The sequence below is a fragment of the Cyrtonyx montezumae genome, unplaced genomic scaffold, assembly GCF_038088225.1.
Source record: "Cyrtonyx montezumae isolate F1298 unplaced genomic scaffold, pur_monq_1.0 scaffold_33, whole genome shotgun sequence".
NCBI lineage: Eukaryota > Metazoa > Chordata > Aves > Galliformes > Odontophoridae > Cyrtonyx > Cyrtonyx montezumae.
The window spans coordinates 1,940,353-1,961,337 of NW_027072038.1; the positions used below are offsets into that span (position 1 = coordinate 1,940,353).

Below are 20,985 nucleotides of genomic sequence, written 5' to 3' on the forward strand. Positions count from 1 at the left end.
GGTAAAACTACATTTCCACTCAGTTACTGATAGCAATAAAATACAGAAAATAGAGCATCTCAGAATGCAGTGTAGTAGTTATCTATGTCATCACTTGTTATTTTGAACTACATAACATCGTACTGCTAGACAAGAATTCAAACAACTTGTTAAAAAACCACAGGGGACTTTGTACTCTAACCAAGGCATTAAAGGTATTGTATCCTAAAACAAGGCATTAAAGAAACCGGGATGAAACGAAACATTAAAAAGTGAGTCCCGTAACGTAGATTTTAAACCTGCAAATTCTATTCCTGTTCCAGCTTAAGCAATAGCTTAAGAAAAAAGAGCTTTTAAGGATACTGGAACAGTACCTGGTCTGTTCAGGGAATGGCAAAACATGACAGGAGTTGATGGTTTGGAAATGAAGGTGGTCAGCGCACACTACGGCTGGTATTGTCATTCATGAATGAATGCAGATACTTGTGATATCCCTCCCTCTCTTCATTCCCATTAAAAATAATTAATACTGGTTAAAATCATTACAAAAAACATCATTTTATTTTCATGCATCTAAGGTAAAACACAGAGTATTTGTATAAAGAGGTAGATTAAAAAAAGAAAACAGATTCTCCATTCTTTGTCACTTTTATTCAGTAGTTTTTTTTCTCCTTTTCTTTTTTCTTTTTTTTTTTTTGGTGCCAGGCATGGCAAGGAGTGATTACAGTCAACTGTTTATTAAAACATTTGTTGCAACACAGACCCCCTTTACCACTGACCCCAAACGGACCCATCTCATGTGCTTTATTTTGTGTTTTTTGTTGGTTTTTGTTTGTTTTTTCCTCTATACACCACCACCAGGGCTAGGTGGAGGGGGATGAAAGGGAAAGGGGGAGTCCAGGAAGCCAGAAGGAGGAATGCTACAAGCCACAGCAAGAATGAGCTGTATTTAATAAAAAAAGGGGGCCACAAATGATACAGTAATGAGGTTACACAATTAAATCCCATAGCATGATTGAAGGCTTTCCCTGTGTTTGACGTCATCACAATGGAAGGCATAAAAAGTGGAGTAAACCGATGTTGATACAGTCCAATCTAGTCCATTAGGCAAGATGGTGCAAGTAGTCATTTAAATTAAAAAGTGCCCTATCCTCACCTAAATGGCTAGCAGACATGGAGACCTCCGTGACACATCAGCAGAGCTTTCTCCATGTAGCTATAAAAGTGTGTTGTCATATGGCACATTTTTAAACACTGGAAAGGGGTGCCACAATGGACCTCTCATTCTCTTTCGTTTACAGGTACAAATGCTAGATTCAACTATTTCAACTATGCAGGAAGTGGACTCTTCAGTTAGGAATGCCAACCCTAATTCATTTTGTCTTGAAATATATACAAGTTGTTTGTAGTAGCTACAGCAATGATGTTTTCCTTAGGATGCCAGGCCGTGTGTAGAATCTTCTTGTTGAAGTCTAGGCTGTCAACACTGATTTCATCCTTCTTTCGCTTACCACTCGCACATACTTTACGTGGCTTCAAAACCGTACGGGGTTTATTGTTTTCCCGTGACGCCTCTAAGGTGATGTCTCGTTTTGTGTTTCTGTCAAACATTCTGAAGAAGTTGTTGTAAGATCCTGTCATGACAATGCTGCGTGGAAGAAAAGTACAAAGCTCAGCTGAAAATCATTTCCATTCAAACTCTGTGTCTGTTTACTAAGGCAATTCCCAATAATCCAATGCTACAACATCCACTGATAAAAGCTAATATACATGTGTTAAAGTCTATTTATCTCATACTTGGATAGTAGTTTCAAAAAGTACCATCCGAGGCAGTCTGAGGATAAAAGCAAACATAGCCTGAACCCTCCAGTCTGGCCTCAGATATCTGCTCGTTGTGCTGACAACTTGGAAAACTGCTACATACGTATGGAGAAGTGGTAAACTTACCTGTCCGATCCATTCCAGCAGCATTCAAATTTGTCAAAGATGCAATCGTTTTCATACAGTGAACAAAGTTTACTTCTGAGGTATTCATGCACCTGGGAAGAAGTTAAAATAATTAACACTGAGCGTGACATACCTGTAAAATAACCCCCAGAAATAGTGCTCCAGAACCAATTCTGCACCTGATACAGTGCTCACTCCCTACTCACAGGAGCATACACAGTCCCTTCCTTTGAGAACACAGATAAGGAGCAAAACACACACATTCCGTATTCTGCTCTATAAATTAACTGAAGTAAGGGAGGGAAGAAAGATGTCCCCCACTTGTCAGTTCTTTAAAACACTTTTCCTCTCTCAGCAGGTGCCATACCCTTAAAACCAGTACAGAAATACAGAAGTGTCTGGCAAACTTGGCTTCTCCCTAGAAGTCACGTTTTGGTGACCCATGATCTTCCTATGGATGATGAAGAGAATCTCCTCAAAAACATTCCCAGAGAAGTAGCTTGGAAATTCAGCACATCAGTGTTAGCTTGTCTACAAAGCAAAGGTTTTACCTCAGTATACACCAGGAAACAGGACACTGTGAAATCAACTAAAGACTAAAACAGAAGAGCAGAAAAACCCTTCAGCACATGCTCAGAACCCTCTCATCTCACTGATGCTTTGCCTGGCCATAGTGCTTTACAGACAAACCTAACAGCTACATCAGAACTAGTAGTATGACCATGTCCAGCAGTGTTTTAACTTTAAGTGCTCACTGTATACCTGGTATGTTTCCACAGGTCTGTTCTCCATATTTAAATCCCAGATCTTCACTGACAGATAATCTCTAGTCATCATGTAACGACCACTATGGCTGAATTTGACATCGGATATGGAAGAGATGATTTCAGAGAAAAATGATCTGTTGCTGGGATCTTCTGGTTCTTCAAACACTGCAAAGAAACAAAGGAGGCATTTCAAAAGGTAAGCCTGTATCTTTCCAACACAAAATACACCCAAATTAAATTACTAAGTTCTATTCACTTGCCACACTGGGCTGTAACACCTGACATATTATAGAAGTTTTTCAAAGGTTTCCTGTAATTGCTGTATTTGGAAACACTCTGAAATGTTTTCTTCTCATTGCAAATAGAGGCTAACTTCTGAGTAAGCCGAGTGCTTGGTGCTATTTGGAGGCTTCATTCACATGCAAAAGGCTTCTGGATTCAAGCACAGAACAAACACTTCAGCAGCTCAAATACCGACTGAGTCTGCACGAAGTTATTCCTAGCCCTACAGTCTGGATGGACTCCTGAGCTTAAGCTGCTAATGATTTCATTTGCTACTTTTATTTTACCAAATGTGAATCTAATTTTAAATCTCATTTAGATCTTCAGTCTTCAGTCTATTTAAGATACTGCAGCAACCCTATGCCACACACAATTCACTGCTCAGTATTTTAACACTACTCACTGTGTAACACTTCAATACTTCCTGAGCGCTCAGTTTCATGCAGCAGCAAGATACCATAGCCCACAGAAGATAAACACTGAAGAACTTACGTTTCGAATGTCTGTCACAGAGTGCTGATGCTCTCATATCACAGAGACGAATCGTTCCTTTACTGCTGCTGTACACAAATGTATTACAACTGTTTGGGTGGAACTCTGCAGCTGTTATCACCTCTGTCAGCTCTTCCATGTTGGCAGGCTTAATATCTACAATATCTACACCATTTTGTTAAGGAATTTCCTCCAGTTTCCACAACGTATTTTTCAGTTTAAAGGTATTCAACAATTCATCAAAATACATCTGAAATAGCCAAACAGAATTAAAACAAGCCAACACCACCACAAAAGGACAATACTGCTTGAAATCTGGAAGCAGGACAAGACTTCGAGGCCAAGGCCATGCTACACAAACACTTCCCATGAAATGCAAAACCTTTTATTTTTTGTTCTGTAACCAAACAGTTCCCACCATACAGAACAATGCCAAAAAAAGGATACTAAAACTTCTGTCTGTAATTTCTAGGTGCCACAAATTAATCCGCAGGTCATCTGCAGATAGGTACGTTTCATAATCGCTATTAATGGAGATGGAATTGATGTGATACGTGTGAGCATTGGCAAATATTCTTCGTGGACTAGCTTCAACCATGAGGTCCATGGGCCTGAATACTGGCACCTGCAAAATACACAGCGATGGAAGTCTGAATTGAAAACGTACTGGAGGCATTAGCACAGTCCTTCAGTGCACCAAAGCTCATTAAACTCAGCTCAGAAGTAGCTGTGTCTGCAGACGAGCAGGCAGAGAAACAGAGTTTCAGGGGGGAACACCTGGAACGTCACAGGAAATGAGATGCACGAGATGGGCCCCTCACCCACTGAGCCACACACCGAGTTCAGGAAGGAGAATACCTCTCAAATGCACGGTCACCTGTCCTCAAATGGAAACAGGACGGCCAGTTCACGGAGGGAACTACTCACCCGTAGTGTTGTAACTGTAGTAGGATCCCTATATCGGCCATCTTCTTCCTTTAAGTTATAGCCCTCTGGTCTTTTGTCCCTTTCACTGATTTTCCATAACTTTATTGTTTTATCTGAAATTAAACAGCCACAGTTGCAAATCAGAGCTCAAGCAGTGACACACTAGTCTTCGCAGGTGATGTGATTTAACACAAAGCCTTCAAACAAGACAAGACCACCTACGCGTACCAAAAAAGACAAGAAAATACTTGGAGATAAGGAGCTCATTTAGATATAGATTTTTGCTTCATCTCAAAGTTACACAAAGAAAACAAGACAGGATAAGAAGCGTTAAAAAGACCTCCTCCACAGTTTGTTCTTTTAAGAAAGTTAGAGCAAGTTTCAGTTCAGAGTGTTATGAATGACTAATGGGAGCACTCACACAGCTCTACGCGCCCCAACAGCCACCCCATGCAACAGTAAGTTATGCAAAAATAATATTAACTGATTATCACTCACCGTTTGTAGACAATAAAAACTGAGCAGCATTTTTCTGGGGTAACCACCTAATTTTGTTGATCTTCTCTTCAATTTCTAAACTTTTCAAGTAGTCAAACTCTGGTTCATGGCTTTGAAAGGTACTGTAAACATTGTATTCTCCCCTACTGTGAGACTGGGTTTTGTTCTAAAAAGAGAATTACATGATCAGGATAGGTATGCAATGTACAGAATACTTTACAAGGCTGCAGAGAGAAGCCAGAACTAGATATTCGTGCAGGAAGACACTCGGGCACAGTGCTAACCAACATAAAAGCTGCATGAGACTGCTGTGCTCCACCACTGCCCGCGCCAGATTTGCTGCAAGTATCCTTTGCTGTACAGTTTGCCTTGTTTTAACAAGCCAAGATCAGACTGAACGAGGATCATCTCTACTGCAAGAACTTTATAGTTTTCATTAGATTAAAGACAAGAAGCCTGTAATTCCCTCATAATAAATTCTCCCACCTTTTGTTTAAGGAAGATATTTTCTCAAGAGAACCTCAGCCTGTTAGGCACACCATGACATTCCTACATGACACCTCTACAAGCAGCTTAGCTGTTCTGCTGAGTAACATCCACATCCCCCAAAAACTTTGCAACTGTTCAGGAAAAAACTCCAAACATGAAAAAAATCCCTCATCTTCCTAAAAGCTGTGTTTCACACCGGGGCTTTCCAGCTCCAACACTGCACTGCAGGGATGGAAACTAACATCTCCTCCAGTGGGCGACAGAACTGGAACCCTTCCTGTTCCACCCCTCTCTAGAGGTTGCACCGTCAGATGCCTTTCCTATGAGATGTTCTTGACTACAGACTTCACTTCTGGGCACCTCATGCCCATCCATTCATTTAATCCCTAATAAGTCACTAAAATATGCTTCTCCATAGGATCCTAGCTAGCCCACGTTCGTCATACTCCTTGCAGCACTCTCTTGCTTCACACCCCTACGTGAAGTGGTTGGCAGGAATTCTTAATTTTTTCAATGTGCTCACGGGGGGGGAAGGGAGGAAAAAAATGGAAAAAATGCCTTAGAAACAGGACTTGGCACAAGAACACTGTACCACACCTATCAATTATACAGCCTTTCCCACCAAGTTCCAGTTAGACCTAACGAATTAAGCAGGGTCACTGCACTCAGTGGACAACTTCTAAAGTCAACCTACTGAGCTTTAGGAAATCCTGGCCACGATTCAGTGACCTTTCCTTCAATTCCATACTTACCACAACGATTTACTCTTCAAAATACTTCTGTTAAAACTCTACAGAACTAGAATGTGTACAATCAGCAACGCATGAAACGCAGCTCTGCGATTAGAAGCAAAATTTAAACCAACAGATTGTCTCATGGCACTCTTAAAAATCAAAACAAGAAGAGGTGTTGGCCCGAGTGCCTTATGTTAAATTCCAATTTCAGCGGTTGCAGGCTGCCTACGCAAATTCCGCCTTCAGTTTCAATTAGATACAGTATTCATTTCCTGCCTCTCAGTTATGTAAAGTCACTTGCTTCACTACACAGAAGGGCTGCCACATTCCAGCCCGGAGATGGCAGCAGCTCAGCAGTGGGTGAAGTTGCACAGGTCTGTGAAACTCAAGCACTTGTGTTCGTAGAGCTTGTCTTCCTCTGAATATGGTTTGTAATGCACTCTGATGAGAGAAGGGACTTCAATCCAACCAAAAGATTTAAACCCACAGCCATGTAAGCCAGTCTTACATACAACTTGCCCTGGCCAGCTCTCTATTTCAGCTTTCACATACTTGGAAGTACGAGGATCTATAAAGCACACAAGCGAACGAAACCCCCAAAAGTGTATGCATGGCTACAAACCACACAGTTAGGACACCCTACGTACTGTGCTCATCACAAGCTCTGGCCAAAGTTTAGCACAAGGTCAGTCAGCCAGGAGTACCCCACTAGATGGCACCAACTGACCAAAGTGATTTATTAGCAAAGACAACTCCCAGCACTCCAGCAGCCTGCATACCTGCAGCAGAAAGCAGCTCACTCCGGGGAACTGTGGTTTTTAAACTGTAATTGCATGAAACAATAAGGAAAGAAGTCCCAGCATGACCCTTCCAGACAGCGAGATGGCAGAGTGCCTTTCTCAACGTGCCTTCTTCTCCTCCCCCTTCAGTAAATTCTCATCAGGTCAACTTCTAACTACAGACTTAAACACTCCATCTCAGCTTTCCCACTTTTATGAGAAGAGTGGAGACCCTTTCCTGGCAACAGAAGAGTTGTCACTAGGACTCTACAAAGACCAAGAGAGCAGGCATAAAATGAAAACATGCCCTTCTTCAACGTAAAGCAGCTGGGTTCCAGCTCCTGGTACTGGGAGAGCACTTCCATGGTTGGTTTTGTGCTGGGTACTGACTGGGTTTTTTGTTTGTTTTCTTCTTCTCCCTGCTCATTTGTTTTCAATTCTTCTTAAAATGTCATCTTTCAATATCTAAGAGATTACTAGGTGGATTCTGTTTTTAGCAGGCTTTTTCCTCTCTAATTTTAGTGTTAGCTCAGCTATTCACTGCATGAACTTGGAAACAGAAAATTTAGCTTCAAGCTTGCATTCTAACATTTCCACACAAAAGTAGTAAGCAGTGGAAAAACACTGTCATTTCTTTTGATAAAATCATATTACTTTGGTTGTCAGATCAATAACAAACCTCATTACCGCTCATCTGCCAATACTGGTTGCTTATTTTAACACTGGTTATTTCAACTTCCAGTACTAGAGAGGTGCCAGAGTTAGTGACCTGTTACCTCCTGAAGATCAGATAATAACAGATAGATTTTGCATCACTTGGCTGAGAAATAGAAGCAAGTCTGTGCTGACATTCCTTTCTAACTCGGGCCTTAGGGAAACATGGTGCTTGTGCATAAACATCTGAGATCACACTTTTAAGCACGCGTGCAAAGAAACAAGCTTGTGTTCTACGAGAAGAGATGGAGGAATTCTGTACCTGATGCACAGATGGGATGCATCAGGGAAAGCATATCCCACGGGGGACAAAAAGCTGTAGTCAATATATTTACAGCATAAAAATAGAAGCAAATACATTGAGTGCAACAATCCATACTGTTTATAATCAAAGAATAATGCAGGCCCACCCACAAACACCTTCTGCAGAGAAAACACTCGTTAAGGTATCAGTGTTTACAAGATCAACTAGGAGGAGTCAAACTGAAGTCTGCTTTCCTTCCATATCTTCCACTGCTGTTCTTTAAGTCATGCACTAAATACTATCAACAAAAACTGTTCTGTACGAAAGACAAAGCAGCCTGTCACTTTAAAAGCGAACTTCAGATGTGAACAAAATTACTGCAGACGTGGAGGAAAAATGAGCTCCACTTCCAGAGCAGCAAGAGGGACGCAGCCACTTTTAAAGGAAAATTCCCTCTAGCTCTAAGACTTGCATGAGATACGTTTTAACTAGCATGAAATCCTACATCTTGATAAGAAATCCATGTTGACAGAACCTTCAACTGCTTTACCTGATTGATATCGAAACAGAAAAGGAAGTCTTAGGTCACAGCTACATACTCATTTAAGGGCAATTCTTATTTCCCCAACTACAGTGAAATCTGAAATAATAACCACAGCCAAGCAGAGCACTGCACAATGATGGGTTTCAGCTTCCCCAAGGACTTCATGCGCCTTTCCCCCCACAACTTCAAACAATGTCTAAACCACAGCTGAAGGCCCCAACCTTCAAATTCAAGGCATTGCTCACAGTGCCAGTTCAGGGATTCCTCTGCTCTTAAATCTTTTCAGTATTACATAAGCATACACATTCTGTGAAGTACACGATAGAAGCACACACCTCCCTTTAAAAAGAAAGGGAACAGAACCAGAGGAAAATGTTAATGCACTTTAATTAAGCACTCACCTCCTGCTCCTGTTGAAAGATGACAACTCGCCCTCCTTTGTCCCCTGTTGCTAACAACTCTCCAGAATGGTTAAATTCTACCGTAGAAATTATATCCGCTGTGGAGAGAACAAAAACAAAGCCCAAAGTTAACCATGCCTCCAAGCACCAAACGGTCAAGAAAGCTGGGACTGCAGGTGGAAGAAACCAACAGCACGCTTCATCTGCCTTATCCACACACCACGAGACACAACTAGGAGCTCCTTTACAAACACAGAAGCTATTTGCAGAAGTTACACATTTGAAACCATTTAATCAGTGAGAGGTTCAGGATTTATAGTTACCTTCTGTTTGGAAAGTGCTCTAATGTTAAGTATAGAAACACTCTCAGGACGTACTGTAACACAGTGAGTCTGTGCATACAGGTATTTCTACATTTTCTCCATTCTCATAAAGGAATGGGACACAAGCACAACCCAGCTGACTGCAAAGCTGGCTTTTTATTGAGGACTACATGCTTCTGAGAACTCAAGGGAAGAGAAGAGCTACCAGGGAGGAGACAGTCAGACCTGAGCATGTAAGGAATGCAAGGATGTGGGGCAAACAGTGACAGTAGGATGCAAGTTTAACACAATGACTCAAAAACCTGAGTACCTTTGCTGGATGAGCAAGCTTTACATTGCCACATTTTTTTTTACGTGGAGTGCTAAAATTAAATGGCAGATATACGTAGCCAAAAAAGTCATGTCTAACACTGAATTAATCTTGTTTGTGAAGCAAGAAGATAGAAAGGATTAAGGACAGTGTTCCAGCTCAAGCACAACCACTCACGTTCTCCAACACACCCACACCCTGCAGTACTTCCAAATACAAGAACCAGAAGTCAGACCATCATCTGAACAACATCAGGCTGCTGCTGCACATTATTCAACCATATAAACCCAGCTTTCTGCAGAAGGAGCTACTTAAGATTCTTATACGTGCAATTCAGGCTACTGCATCTCCATGCCAGTCTACAGGAGACAAGCAATGTGCCCATCTTTCCTGCTGGACTGTGCCTTCATTTTGTGATTTAGGGTTAAGAGCAAAAGAAGTCCAGTACCTGCTCTACAAACTGCAAGCCACTGCCAAACGTCAGGTCACACACCTTCACATGTAGGATTTTCCTCTTATTTATTTTAATAACAAAATGAAACTTACATCGTTCTCCGGCTGCCTTAAACGCATGGGCGGCGGCCTCTGAGGACATCAGCAAGCTGTGCTTTAATAACTGCATTACACAGCAGCTTCAAGCACCTGCATGTCTGTCTGGGAACTGCACAAAGCCAACACAGCCCAGACAAGCAGGCCAAACCCCGCTGCAAAATCCTCCGAGGTAAAAAAGATGCAGAGGCAGAAGCTTGGCACGAAGCTCGGCTGTGTTTGCTCATACACAGCAGTGTGCCACATAAGGTGTGAGCAGGAGCCTACCTTCATTGCCACGATTACACAGCACTGCTGAATGAAGCAGGCTGAGCTTCAAGAGCACTGTTAAGAACAAAGATGTGACACAAACTCGTGTCACTGGTCAACTGAGATCCACATGACCCGTGGTGCAAGAATTTCATCTGAGCACACACCAGGATGTGTTATTTTCTGCTTGCTGCTTCTTGGTCCATTTACTCACATTCCTGTGAACGAGAAGTGACCTCTCACATCTAAGACCTCAGACTGCGTGCATTTAAATGAAGATGTGCCATTCAGCATCTGCCTTTCACAGCTGGACAGTACACAGAAAGAAGTGCAAACCAAGCTAATTTGGACTATACCACACAATACAAACCCCTTTGCTGTAATCCCCTGACAGGAGGAGACCTTAAAGGAATCATTGATTACATCAGGAAGAATAACACACCTCTTAATTCAGACAAGTTTATGGACAGTACTATTTCAAAAAGCATTCAGAAACAGCACTGCCAGTCTTAAAGCAGAGTACATAATGCAGCATTTTATCATCAGATTTAAGTACGAACATGGGAAGGAGAACAAAAATTCTTTGAAATCCAGCATATACTCCTAAGAACGTATTCGCCACATTACTTTTAGGATTTAATTTACTACAAAGTTTTGCAAGGTCAAAAGCCTGAAGTTGTAGATTGCAAGGCTTCAGACAAGAAAAAACAGAAGTTTAAACGCATCTTTTTTAAATGCATCTTTTGCATTGAATTTAATTTTTAAGATCAGCCAAGCTTGAGATCAGCGATCTGCAAGTTGATGCCACTCCTGCTTTGTCCATAGGCTCGAGTGCATGGACCTCCAGCAGCACAGACTTCCAGTGCTCGTGTGCCCTGCCCTCCAAGGAGCACAGTGGGCTCAGACAGTGCTGACAAGGCTCCTGTCATCAGTTCCCTGCAGAAGATATTTCCAAGTTCTTGGACCACTGTAGTATTCAATTCAGAAAAAAAAAATGCATTCCCATTGTGATGGTGATGAGGAAAAGTAATCTCCTAAGCTCAAGATACACCTATAGGATTTCACAAGCCTTCCACACTCCAAGCTTGGGCTGCTCCTTCTCCAAGGACAAAACGTGCTAACGAAGGCGGCCTTTTTCTGCCTCCTCACAGAGCTGAGGCACGTATTCATACAAAGTCAGCACTGAAGAGCAAAGCAACCAATCATGCATTTTAAAGCCAACAACCCACCGTTAAAACTATCGTATTCCCATACCTTGCTCAAAGACAGAGACAGACATCAAGGCACTGGTGTTGAACTGGGCGGACTTAATAGTGTTTGAGAATTGACAGGGGAAGCATTTCATCTTCCGCAGCGCACCGATTCGCCTGTGTATTTTCATCTGTATTAACACCCTCGTTGCCAGATAAAAATCAATGTTATCCTTTGCTTCTCAAACGGTAGCTGTAATTCCCATGACAGTTACGGGTAGGGTTGGCTTTAGTCTTTCAATGCTGCAACGGGCAAGAGAGCATGTACAGATCTCACTGCCTCTCCCTCCTCCCTCCTGTGATGCTGTTTTTTGTTGCTGTCTCTAGGTGGGAGTCGTGCAAACACAGAGGGCTGCTCTCACTGCCCAGGAGCAGTACACACACAGCTCTAGGGAGAAACACCCGAGGGAGCAGATGCGTGTGGTACCCCCAGCACTGCTGACACCGATGGCTTTTGGAAACAGATGCGTTGTTCCATGTTTACTGCTGACATCACCTGAACGCGCTCCTCTTCGAGCACCAGGCTGTCAAAGATAAAAAACCACCAGAACCTCATCTGATAACCATACCCCACAGGATACAGCTCCATCAGCAGTGTGTGTTAAAGAGACTTGCACGAAGTTCCGAGTACACGTGCAGTACCCAAACCCTGAGGGATGTTTCTCCTGCCCCTAAGCATCTTAAGACATCTCTGACGCCAGGATGAAGCGTAACATTTCAACTGCTGCAGTTTTACAATGCTACAGCACCAAGCACACAGGATGAAAACATCCCTCCAACAGGAGCAAAAAGCAGGACAGAAAAATATATTCACCCTGCAATACTTCAATACCTGTACTGAGTTTACTCAGATGGGTAATGGGAGACAGACAGCTCAGGGGTTACCAGTGTTAGTAAGTGCATCTTTGCATGGGTTAATATAGCTGTTAGCTAGCTCCACTTCACACTCCTGATACCACTGTAGACCATTAAATACCTCAAAATAATGGCTTCCATTCTTATTAAAGCAAAGGAAGAATATGCACAACCCTAAGTCCATTTACTACTGCCATGGTACACTGCCAAGAGAAAATGCTGTGCAACACTGCCTGAAATGCTACAAACCACGCACAGAACCACGGTGCAGGGCAACTCCTACTTCCAAGAAGCAAACCACACTACTGTCAAACTGAGCCAGCAATCTCAAAATCCTACAAAAGCATAAGGATGCTTCTGGTCCCTCACCTACTGTCACACAGTGGCAGGACAGAGTCTGCTCTCCCAGGAGTGCTCAAAACCTGACACCTTCCCCTGTTTCAGCAGCTACAAGCTGATTTCTTGCAACTGCTCCCAAGGTTACTTTTCCCCTGCAAATCACCTTTATCTTTACAGCCAGCTCTAAGCTTTTTGTGTGTGGCATCAGTGATGCATCTTCACTTGAAGTGTCTCAATAAAAACTTTAACTACCAGAAGGAGCGGACACTTCAGAACTACTCCTGCTGAGAGTAGTGCAGGTTTTCCTTCGTAGAAGTGGAGACAAGAACCTGAAGCTCTCCAGCTCACCTAGAACCAAAGGAATCGAAACAGGATGTCCAGCTGATGGCCACAGAGCATGTGGGAAAAGCAGGGAAGACATCTGTCTCCGACTTCTGGCAGTGGTTAAACTACACGTTCACAACCACCACTCAAAGGGAGCCGTGCCAGAAGCCCCCGAGCAGTTCTTACCAGCAGCAGACACCTCTTGCTGTGTTATTCCTGAGAAGAAAACAGCCACTCAATACAAACCTGATGTGCTCCCTAGGGAGCTTCTGACGACAGCAATCGTGAGGTTGAGAATTTTTAGTCAGTATTTGTTACACCAACTTCTGCTATTTTGGGCAATCCACCTTAGAAGACAATGACAGGGATGAATGCCTGGTGCTGTAACACAAGGATTCAGAGGTAGCTGCAGACAGACTGAAGCATACAAGTGGCATTTGTGTCATCTACATCACGTGCATCTTCTGCTGCTTGCAGCCTCCTAATACTCATGGTGCTGAACCATTTCTGAAGAGCCAAAAGAAAAACTGCTCAGTCTGGGTTTGGTAACACAAAATCTGTTTCTTGAGAAGCAAAAGGGCCTTAAAACACTCAAATAACTAAGACCCAAGGTAGAAAGGTAGTCCTGACAGGCATGGAAAACTGAAGCTTATGAAAGATGACCAGTCTGAATGAAAATAGGCAGAACACGTTGTTCTGAAACTGGTGAAGAAACGTAACTGACATCAGAAATGCTGCTCCTTCCCTCTGCTTTAAAGGAGGGCAGTGTTTGAACTCAGAAGCTCAGTAACAGAGCCAAAAGATGCTCGCACACTCAGGGGACCCTCCAGCTTTTCAGTGAAGGTGTCTGAATGCTGCACAGGTTCAGAACTATGAGCAAGTTTCCTGAGATGCACTATTTTTTGGCTGACAAGCCTGCAGAATAAGGCAATGAAACAGCTTCATCACTTCAAACAAGCAAAACATACCTTAATCCACCGACTTCAGCTGCAGAAGGCCCAACGTGAGCCTGAAAACCAGCACAGGATAAAAACTGCTTTCCAATAATAGAACAAAAGCTACTTTACTAATACAGAAGAGGCCATCTATTTTAACGTGCCATGAACTTTTTATAAACTCTGCTCAGAAAACATGCTTGGTAGGCAGAACGTGTCACCTACAGCAAGTCAATCACAGCAGCCAACAAAGGGCGCCTTTATGTCAGCGGACCTGGACGGTTTCTGCGCAAGGTTTTGGAGCCGCGCTGATCCGCTGCCGCAAGTCGCCGTGTTTACACAAGTGCAGCGATCTCCTGAGGTTTCCAAGGACCAAACAAAGAATTGTAGTACTGAAATGAGTTCTGCTGCTCCTTCGTTGTTTGTACACCCAGCGGCTCCAAGTTGTGTTTGGGGAATTTTCCACAGGAGCAACTGAAACGCACCTCGGCCGCCGCGCGGAGCGGATTGCTTACAGGTTGTAATCCTGTCCTAAGGAGTAAAAAGACAACAGTGACCAGATGTGGAGGCCATGACCTCAGATCACCGGCCTGATGTATGGTCAAATCTGTTTTTGATCCAACTAAACATCAACTGATCGTTCCCAAGAATGCTTTCAAAAACCATCTGGAATGGGAACACTTCAAGAAAGCAACTTTTAGGATTACTACTGAAATCTAAGGAAGCTCAAGCAGTCTTCAACCAAGGAAGCAGCACAGGAATGGAAAAAACACAATGAGGTATGCAGACAGTATAATCCATTTCAATTCAACAGACAATACCAGCGTGTACCTGTTCTCCCCTAGGTTATCTCTAGAGATGAGCCCAGCACGCCCAGAGCAACTGTAAAGAACTGGCATGCCTTAGGTGTCTGGAAATAACTTGTTCAGTACTTTCTAACCAAGGGTTATTTATAACACTTATCAACAGTCCTCATTTATTGTCTGTTACTATCTAAATTCAGATACCTAAAGTGTTAATCTCAAAGCCATCGGGAAAGCTGTTTAAACAAGATTAAAAAGAGGGACAATAAGTGCACTGGTGGAGATGAGGGCTCCCAACACAACTACATGCACCAGGAAAAGCACAGAACCAAATGACAAGTGCTGTTTAGTACTGGCAGTATGAAAGAAAACACTCTCTGCATTCCCATCTCATCCCTAATTTATGTGCACAGAGGGGGAAGGGAACCCCAGGATCCTGTAAAGTTACCATGACCGGTTTTACTATTGACTTCATTTCCCTTTTCTTCATTCACTTTCAGGAGTGATTCTCCACACTCATTCTGTCTCTCCGAAGTGACTAGGCAACAAAAGCAGAGGCAGCCAGGGGAAGGCATTCCCACTGCCCAGAGCACTCCTCAGGAGTCACTCCACATGGCCTTTAAAAAGATCTTCTCTTTGCTAAGAGAGGGCATTAAAAATATATTAGTTCTTGAGAAATACGGGCATGGGATGGAAATACACACGAGACAGAAGGAAAAAAAAGGGGTTGTCTTTTGTGGCAAAGCTTTTCACTCTGGTGCCATGAAGCAGTGCAAGAGCCAGCTGGTTACTCCCTCCAAAGTACCAGCCTGCAATAACTGCTGCACACAAAGAACTCACAAAGCACCCTAACACAGAGGGGAGGGGAATTTCTATGCTCCCCAGCTAGCTTTGTACTGCCCTACCAGAGTCAGAACACAAACACGCAGCAGCCAGAGACACAGTTCAAGCAATGGACATTCCAGCTGGTTTTGCTGGCCTGTGAAAGTCTGGGAAACCCACACACGGGGAAAACATTTCAGAGTATTCTCCATCTCCCATGGAGAACTCCTGGCTCTCCAGGCCCTCTTACATTTAAAATAATAAGCATATAATCATCAGCAAAAAGCTTCTTCCCAGATCCCTCAATTTCTTCTCCTCTTTCCAACCATGCCCATCTTTGAAGGAAAAAATAACATCACTCTACGTAACAAATGCCAGTTTAATTACACATTCAACTTTGGATGTGAAAGCCTGATTGATTTACTCACTGTTATCACATATCTCACCTTGAACTTCCTATTCAGTTCCCTAAAACAAAGACTGGACCCCTCCTGATGAAGCAGATTCCCTCCCACTGCAATGACAGTAATAGGAACCTGAACCTTGTTGGCACTGGTTTCATGTATGGCTAATAATTCTCAGATAGTTATACTAAGCTCAACAACCAGAGAGAAAAACAACCCCGAGTCCATCTGCTCTGCACAAAAACAGCTGCTCCTGTCTGCAAAGCAATAGTGAGATGACATTAAAACTGCAGAAAACAGAACTGAAATAGAATTAAATCTCAAGTTCCTTCGCAAAAATAATACTACCTGAGAAACTGGAATAGCTGAACGTAAAGGTGAAATGTTTTAGCCAGGTAACAGCAAAAACAGATCACTTACTACCAAAACACAGTGCCCTCCATCCGGGAAGCCATCTCCTTAAGCCTCCTGAAAACAACGGTATCATACTAACCTTGTTTGAAGGCACTGCACAGAAAGCCCACCCAGAGTTCAAGCTGAACAGGGAGCAGCACACTGACTGCTTTATTACTTCTGTGCCATAAACAATCACTGTGCCTCTCTGGGCTGCTGCTGTTTTGGGTCAACACTGCCAAGCTTCCCCACTCACTCAGTTCAGGTTTCCCCAGCAGTTATCTCTCATTTCTACTATGTCCCACCTTCAGAGGAGGCACGAGTCCAAGCAACAGGCCTGCTGCAACAACATTCATTTGCTGGGGGCAAGAGGGAGGAGAAGGAGCAATCCCATCTCCAGAGGGCACAGCTGGATTTACAAAACACTGAGCTCACAACCAGTGTGACACTCACATGCGTTTCTGTCCATCTGTACACTGAGTTTATACTTCAAACAACAGCTCCCTGATAGTAAGAACTTGGTAGTGCTGAAAGAGAAAGGAAACTTGTTTAAATCTCAGCCCACTGGCTTCCTCTCTCCATCTATAGAAGGAAATTCAGTTTCTCCAGCACACATAACTCCAGGGCCCCTGTGGTAGCACAGAGAAAATGGAGAGGACAAAGTCAGAGCAGTCTTGAAAACAGGTGAGCAGATGTGCAGCAATGCTGACTGATCACTCATTGCCTCTTACCACTGAAAATGACTTCAGAAATTCCATCTCTGTGAAATGAGTTAAAGCATTCACATCCAAATCCATGCAAGCTTTGGGAAAGAACTTTAAGCATTAAATTGATTTACAAGTTGATTGATCCACTATGGTGAAGAACTGGCTGCACCACAGTTAGTGCAGCCACTGGACTACATCTGACCATAGGGTTTAGTTCCTGCTCACAGCATCTGGAACTGCGTTCTGTAATCCCCTTCATGCACACAACGATCACTGAATTCACAGGAGAAAGCTAAAGGCAAGCAGCTGTCCTGAAACCATTCCATCTGAATGAAGAGTTAAAGAAGAGTTTGGGGGCTGGTTTTGTGTTTTGGTTTGTTTTTTTAACACCAAATTAGTTATTAATAAGAGCTTGAAAAATTACCATGAAAATCTTCTCTTACTAAACTCCTAACAACAGAATTTTCTCTCAATATAAACAAATGCAAAGCTGTTTGGTTTCTGGGTAGGAACCATTAACCCTCATCACCCTGATTAATTACTTTCTATTTTTAAACCCTGAGAAAGGACACAACTGCAACTCCCTTCAGAACACACGCACTGGAATCCAGCGGGCAAATCCTCACCTTCCCCAGAGGTGAAGCAGCACAGCGACCACACCACCTTTAGCTCAGGAGGAGCACACCAACACAGCTCCCAGGAGCTGTGCCTTCCTGCAGCAGCCAGACCTCGCTGTGCTGGGAGAGCACAGACCCATCAAGCTGCGGTCAGAGAACACCACTATATATTTACAACACATCAAACACGACCAATATCTGCTGTCAGGGCTGCCTGGGCTTAGGCATGTTTAAAGGAGTAGGGTCAGAGTGGCTCCGGCATCAGCACGTGTAACAAACTACACATCCAGGGAAGCACTGGAGGCAGCACAACCAGGGCAGCTCCCAAGTCCTGTGGTGGATGCCTCACCCACGTGCAGCTCAGACCTCAGAGGGAACATTTTCAGCTGACCTACCCTGCCATCCTCCCCCCACTCTGGAAATGTAAAACTTTCCAGAGCCCTGCGCACAGAGAGGAAAGAAGCTCTGAATATTATCCAAGGTTACTGCAAAATGGAGAAGTTATCAGGTCAAAACAGAACCATTCTTCAACTCAACAAGCCAGACCAGCCTGGAAACACCACGAACTCAATATAAAGGGACTGTTTAATACCTAGCAGGAATTCCCTTCAGTCTCTGAGGGCACCTTCTGTCCTGCAACATTAAATACCGTTGGCCTGCACTTTTACAACACCCTTGGAAAGCCTCATGAGCCTCAGGGCAGTCTGAAGCATCACCCAACTGTTTTCAGTCCATATGTTTTCAAGGCTTTGCCAAAGGCCTCAAAGTCCAAAGCTGAGGAATGAGCCTGCTTAGGAAGACAGCTGAAACACATCCCTTCTTCACGCAGTCTTTGTTTTTCCCTTGAACAACATTCTGAAGAATCTATTCAAGCAAATGAGACTCTACATTACTTTATTAGCTCAGCAAACGTATTTGGAAAGACTGCCATACATACACCAGGGAAATTTTGCTAGGGAAAAATGCCTCAGCACTCAGTTAAAAATCTCTTAACCCGCATGCTTCCCTCAACTCCAGTATTCCTTAAAATATGCCAGGAAGTGCCTATTTGCTTTTCCTATTCACACTAATTCAGGTCTATTGTTGGCTGAAACAAAGGTCTTTCAACCCACATCAGCCGTTCCCAGGACATTTGACACCGGTTTATTAATATCATAAACAGAAGAGGCACAAGTGGCAGAAATCCAGACCCAGTCCTGGTACCCGTCTTAAATAACCTTAGTAAGGCAGGTGGATAATCCCATCGCTCGTGGAACTACAGTATTTATTCACAATTAGGAACAAGCAGTTAAAGGTCACGCTTTCTCCTTGGGCCTGTTCTGTACTGGCTCTGCAATAACACATTCCCAAAAAACAGCTCAGGTCTGCCCCACAAGCTTTCCTCCCTCCAAACAGCAGCACCGTTCTGGCTTCCAATATGAAAGTAACCCATGGCAAAAATCAGCATTTCAGCATTTTTAAATGCCAGCCAGATGCTCGACGTGAAAGCTTTTGTGGGGTTGTTTTCCAAGTCACAAAATCCAGCTGCTGAGAGCTTCCAGCCTGTGAAGTTCACATCTGCTTGGAGATAGACATAGGGAAAAAGCCAACTGGGCCTCCCACTGGGATGTGCACCAACCCCTTCCCACTGAAGGGAAGTCCTTTCCTGCCAGGGCTGCAATGATCAGGGTGATCATGAACAGCAGTTGCATACAACAGTCACACTTAACCCAGACAAATTAAATGCCCGTTAGATACGGATTGCTTTACAGCAATCCCACACCTGAGTTTTTAAACACCACAGAACTCCGGCAACCACTACTGATAAAGTAAATGATAGTGGCTGTTTTATGGCAACAGCATATCCCACACAGAAAGCAGTTTGTAACAGCCCAGAGCACTCATATAACCAAGCCTTGACTGGTTTACAGGCACCAAAAATAATTGGAACAAACACACGTTGCTTGGCACTGCAGAGTAAGGCTCAGAAAAGTCTTTTTTAACCCTAAGTGAAACCTGAGCTTGAATGCAAGCCTGGTAGAACATGAAGCCCATGGTTTGCAGGAAGGGAGGAGCTGGCAGTGCCAGTACTCTCTGCACCTATGGTGTATCCTACTACTGAATACTCCTGAACATGAAGCAATGACTAAGTGACAAGTAAGCACAGGGCCTCCTCTATTTTGAATCTTCTTGCTCCACACGTTTGGTATCACAGGCATTGCACCTGCCCAGCACACACCATACCTTTAAAGAAAGCAATTGTACTAAGCACTAACACAGCCCACAGCAGTTATATTCCTAGTACTGAAACCCTATTTAGTTTACAAAACCTACACAGATTTATGACATGCCTTCGTGGAAGAAGATGACAGAAGGGTTAAGCTATATTTGTACCATGCAGAACTTATGGAGTTTCTTGTCATTTCTGTCCTTTATAGAACTACAAGCAGATGAGGCATTATTTAATTATAAGGGAACAAAATTAACTCAAGCAGCAACTATCTTCATACACCCCCACTGGAAAACCTGCAGCCCTAGAGCTCAAATGCAGCACTACAGATGAAGCTCCTCCAGGACATGCACTGCTTCAACTCCATGCTTCTCATGTAAAACAACAGTATGAAATTCAAGTCATACCTCACATCAGGACTCCCCAGAATCTTTTGAGAGAATCAGACAGTGTTACTGAAGTTTTATTTCTACTGTGAAGAAGACAACATGCCAGCTCCGTATCCCTTTTCCAAGAACGTGCTAATTACTCCTTGTGGCAGAAGTGCTTTAGTGTATTGCCAAGCTGTTTTATTTATGCTTTCGTTTTCTTAGGGAACTGTTCTCAATATGCCTGGGAGGAACCAAGAATGTTCTCGAAATATCTCACAATCACAAATACCATCTAGGTCTTAAAAAAGAAAGAAGTGTCAGCAGCTAAGCTGCTCTTCCCATTAAGTTACAGCCAGTGAACAGCACCAGGTCCCCACGGCTGTGGGTACCAGGACTAATTTCCACCCAAGGCCAGCGTGCAATCCCCACATATAAATTGTGCATACTCATTTAGAGAAGGCACTAACAAGCTCCCTAGGCCTTCTCAGCCCACTTCTATGGTTCCTCCCTCATTCTGTGGTGACAGCTGATAATCAGGTTTGATAAGCAGGGACTGAGCATAACTGCAGAGCCTGCCACTCAGGGCACAGATTTCACAAGGGCCAAACATACACTCACGCTCTCTGACTCTTTCTAAATGATGTTCTCTGCATGTTAAAATATTTAGCAGCAACAGGCCTAGAGGGACAGCAGTCCTGTGAACTAGGTGAATCACTGAAGTATTTACT

The 20,985-nt window shown here is 43.4% G+C and overlaps 1 protein-coding gene across 2 annotated transcripts in view; it reads right to left on the reverse strand.

Annotated features, from left to right (window-relative positions):
• Positions 1–512: 512 nt before the first annotated feature.
• Positions 513–20,985, reverse strand: part of PPP2R2A (protein phosphatase 2 regulatory subunit Balpha) — a 32,561-nt gene continuing 12,088 nt past the window's right edge. For both annotated transcript variants that reach the window (XM_065745154.1, XM_065745155.1), the window contains exons 3-10: positions 8,798–8,895; positions 4,893–5,058; positions 4,395–4,507; positions 3,915–4,092; positions 3,468–3,632; positions 2,689–2,858; positions 1,927–2,018; positions 513–1,627 (exon numbers count right to left, since the gene is read on the reverse strand). In XM_065745154.1, coding sequence (XP_065601226.1) covers positions 1,348–1,627; positions 1,927–2,018; positions 2,689–2,858; positions 3,468–3,632; positions 3,915–4,092; positions 4,395–4,507; positions 4,893–5,058; positions 8,798–8,895 — 1,262 coding nt within the window. In that variant the 3' untranslated portion in view covers positions 513–1,347. The remainder of the gene's footprint in view (positions 1,628–1,926; positions 2,019–2,688; positions 2,859–3,467; positions 3,633–3,914; positions 4,093–4,394; positions 4,508–4,892; positions 5,059–8,797; positions 8,896–20,985) is intronic.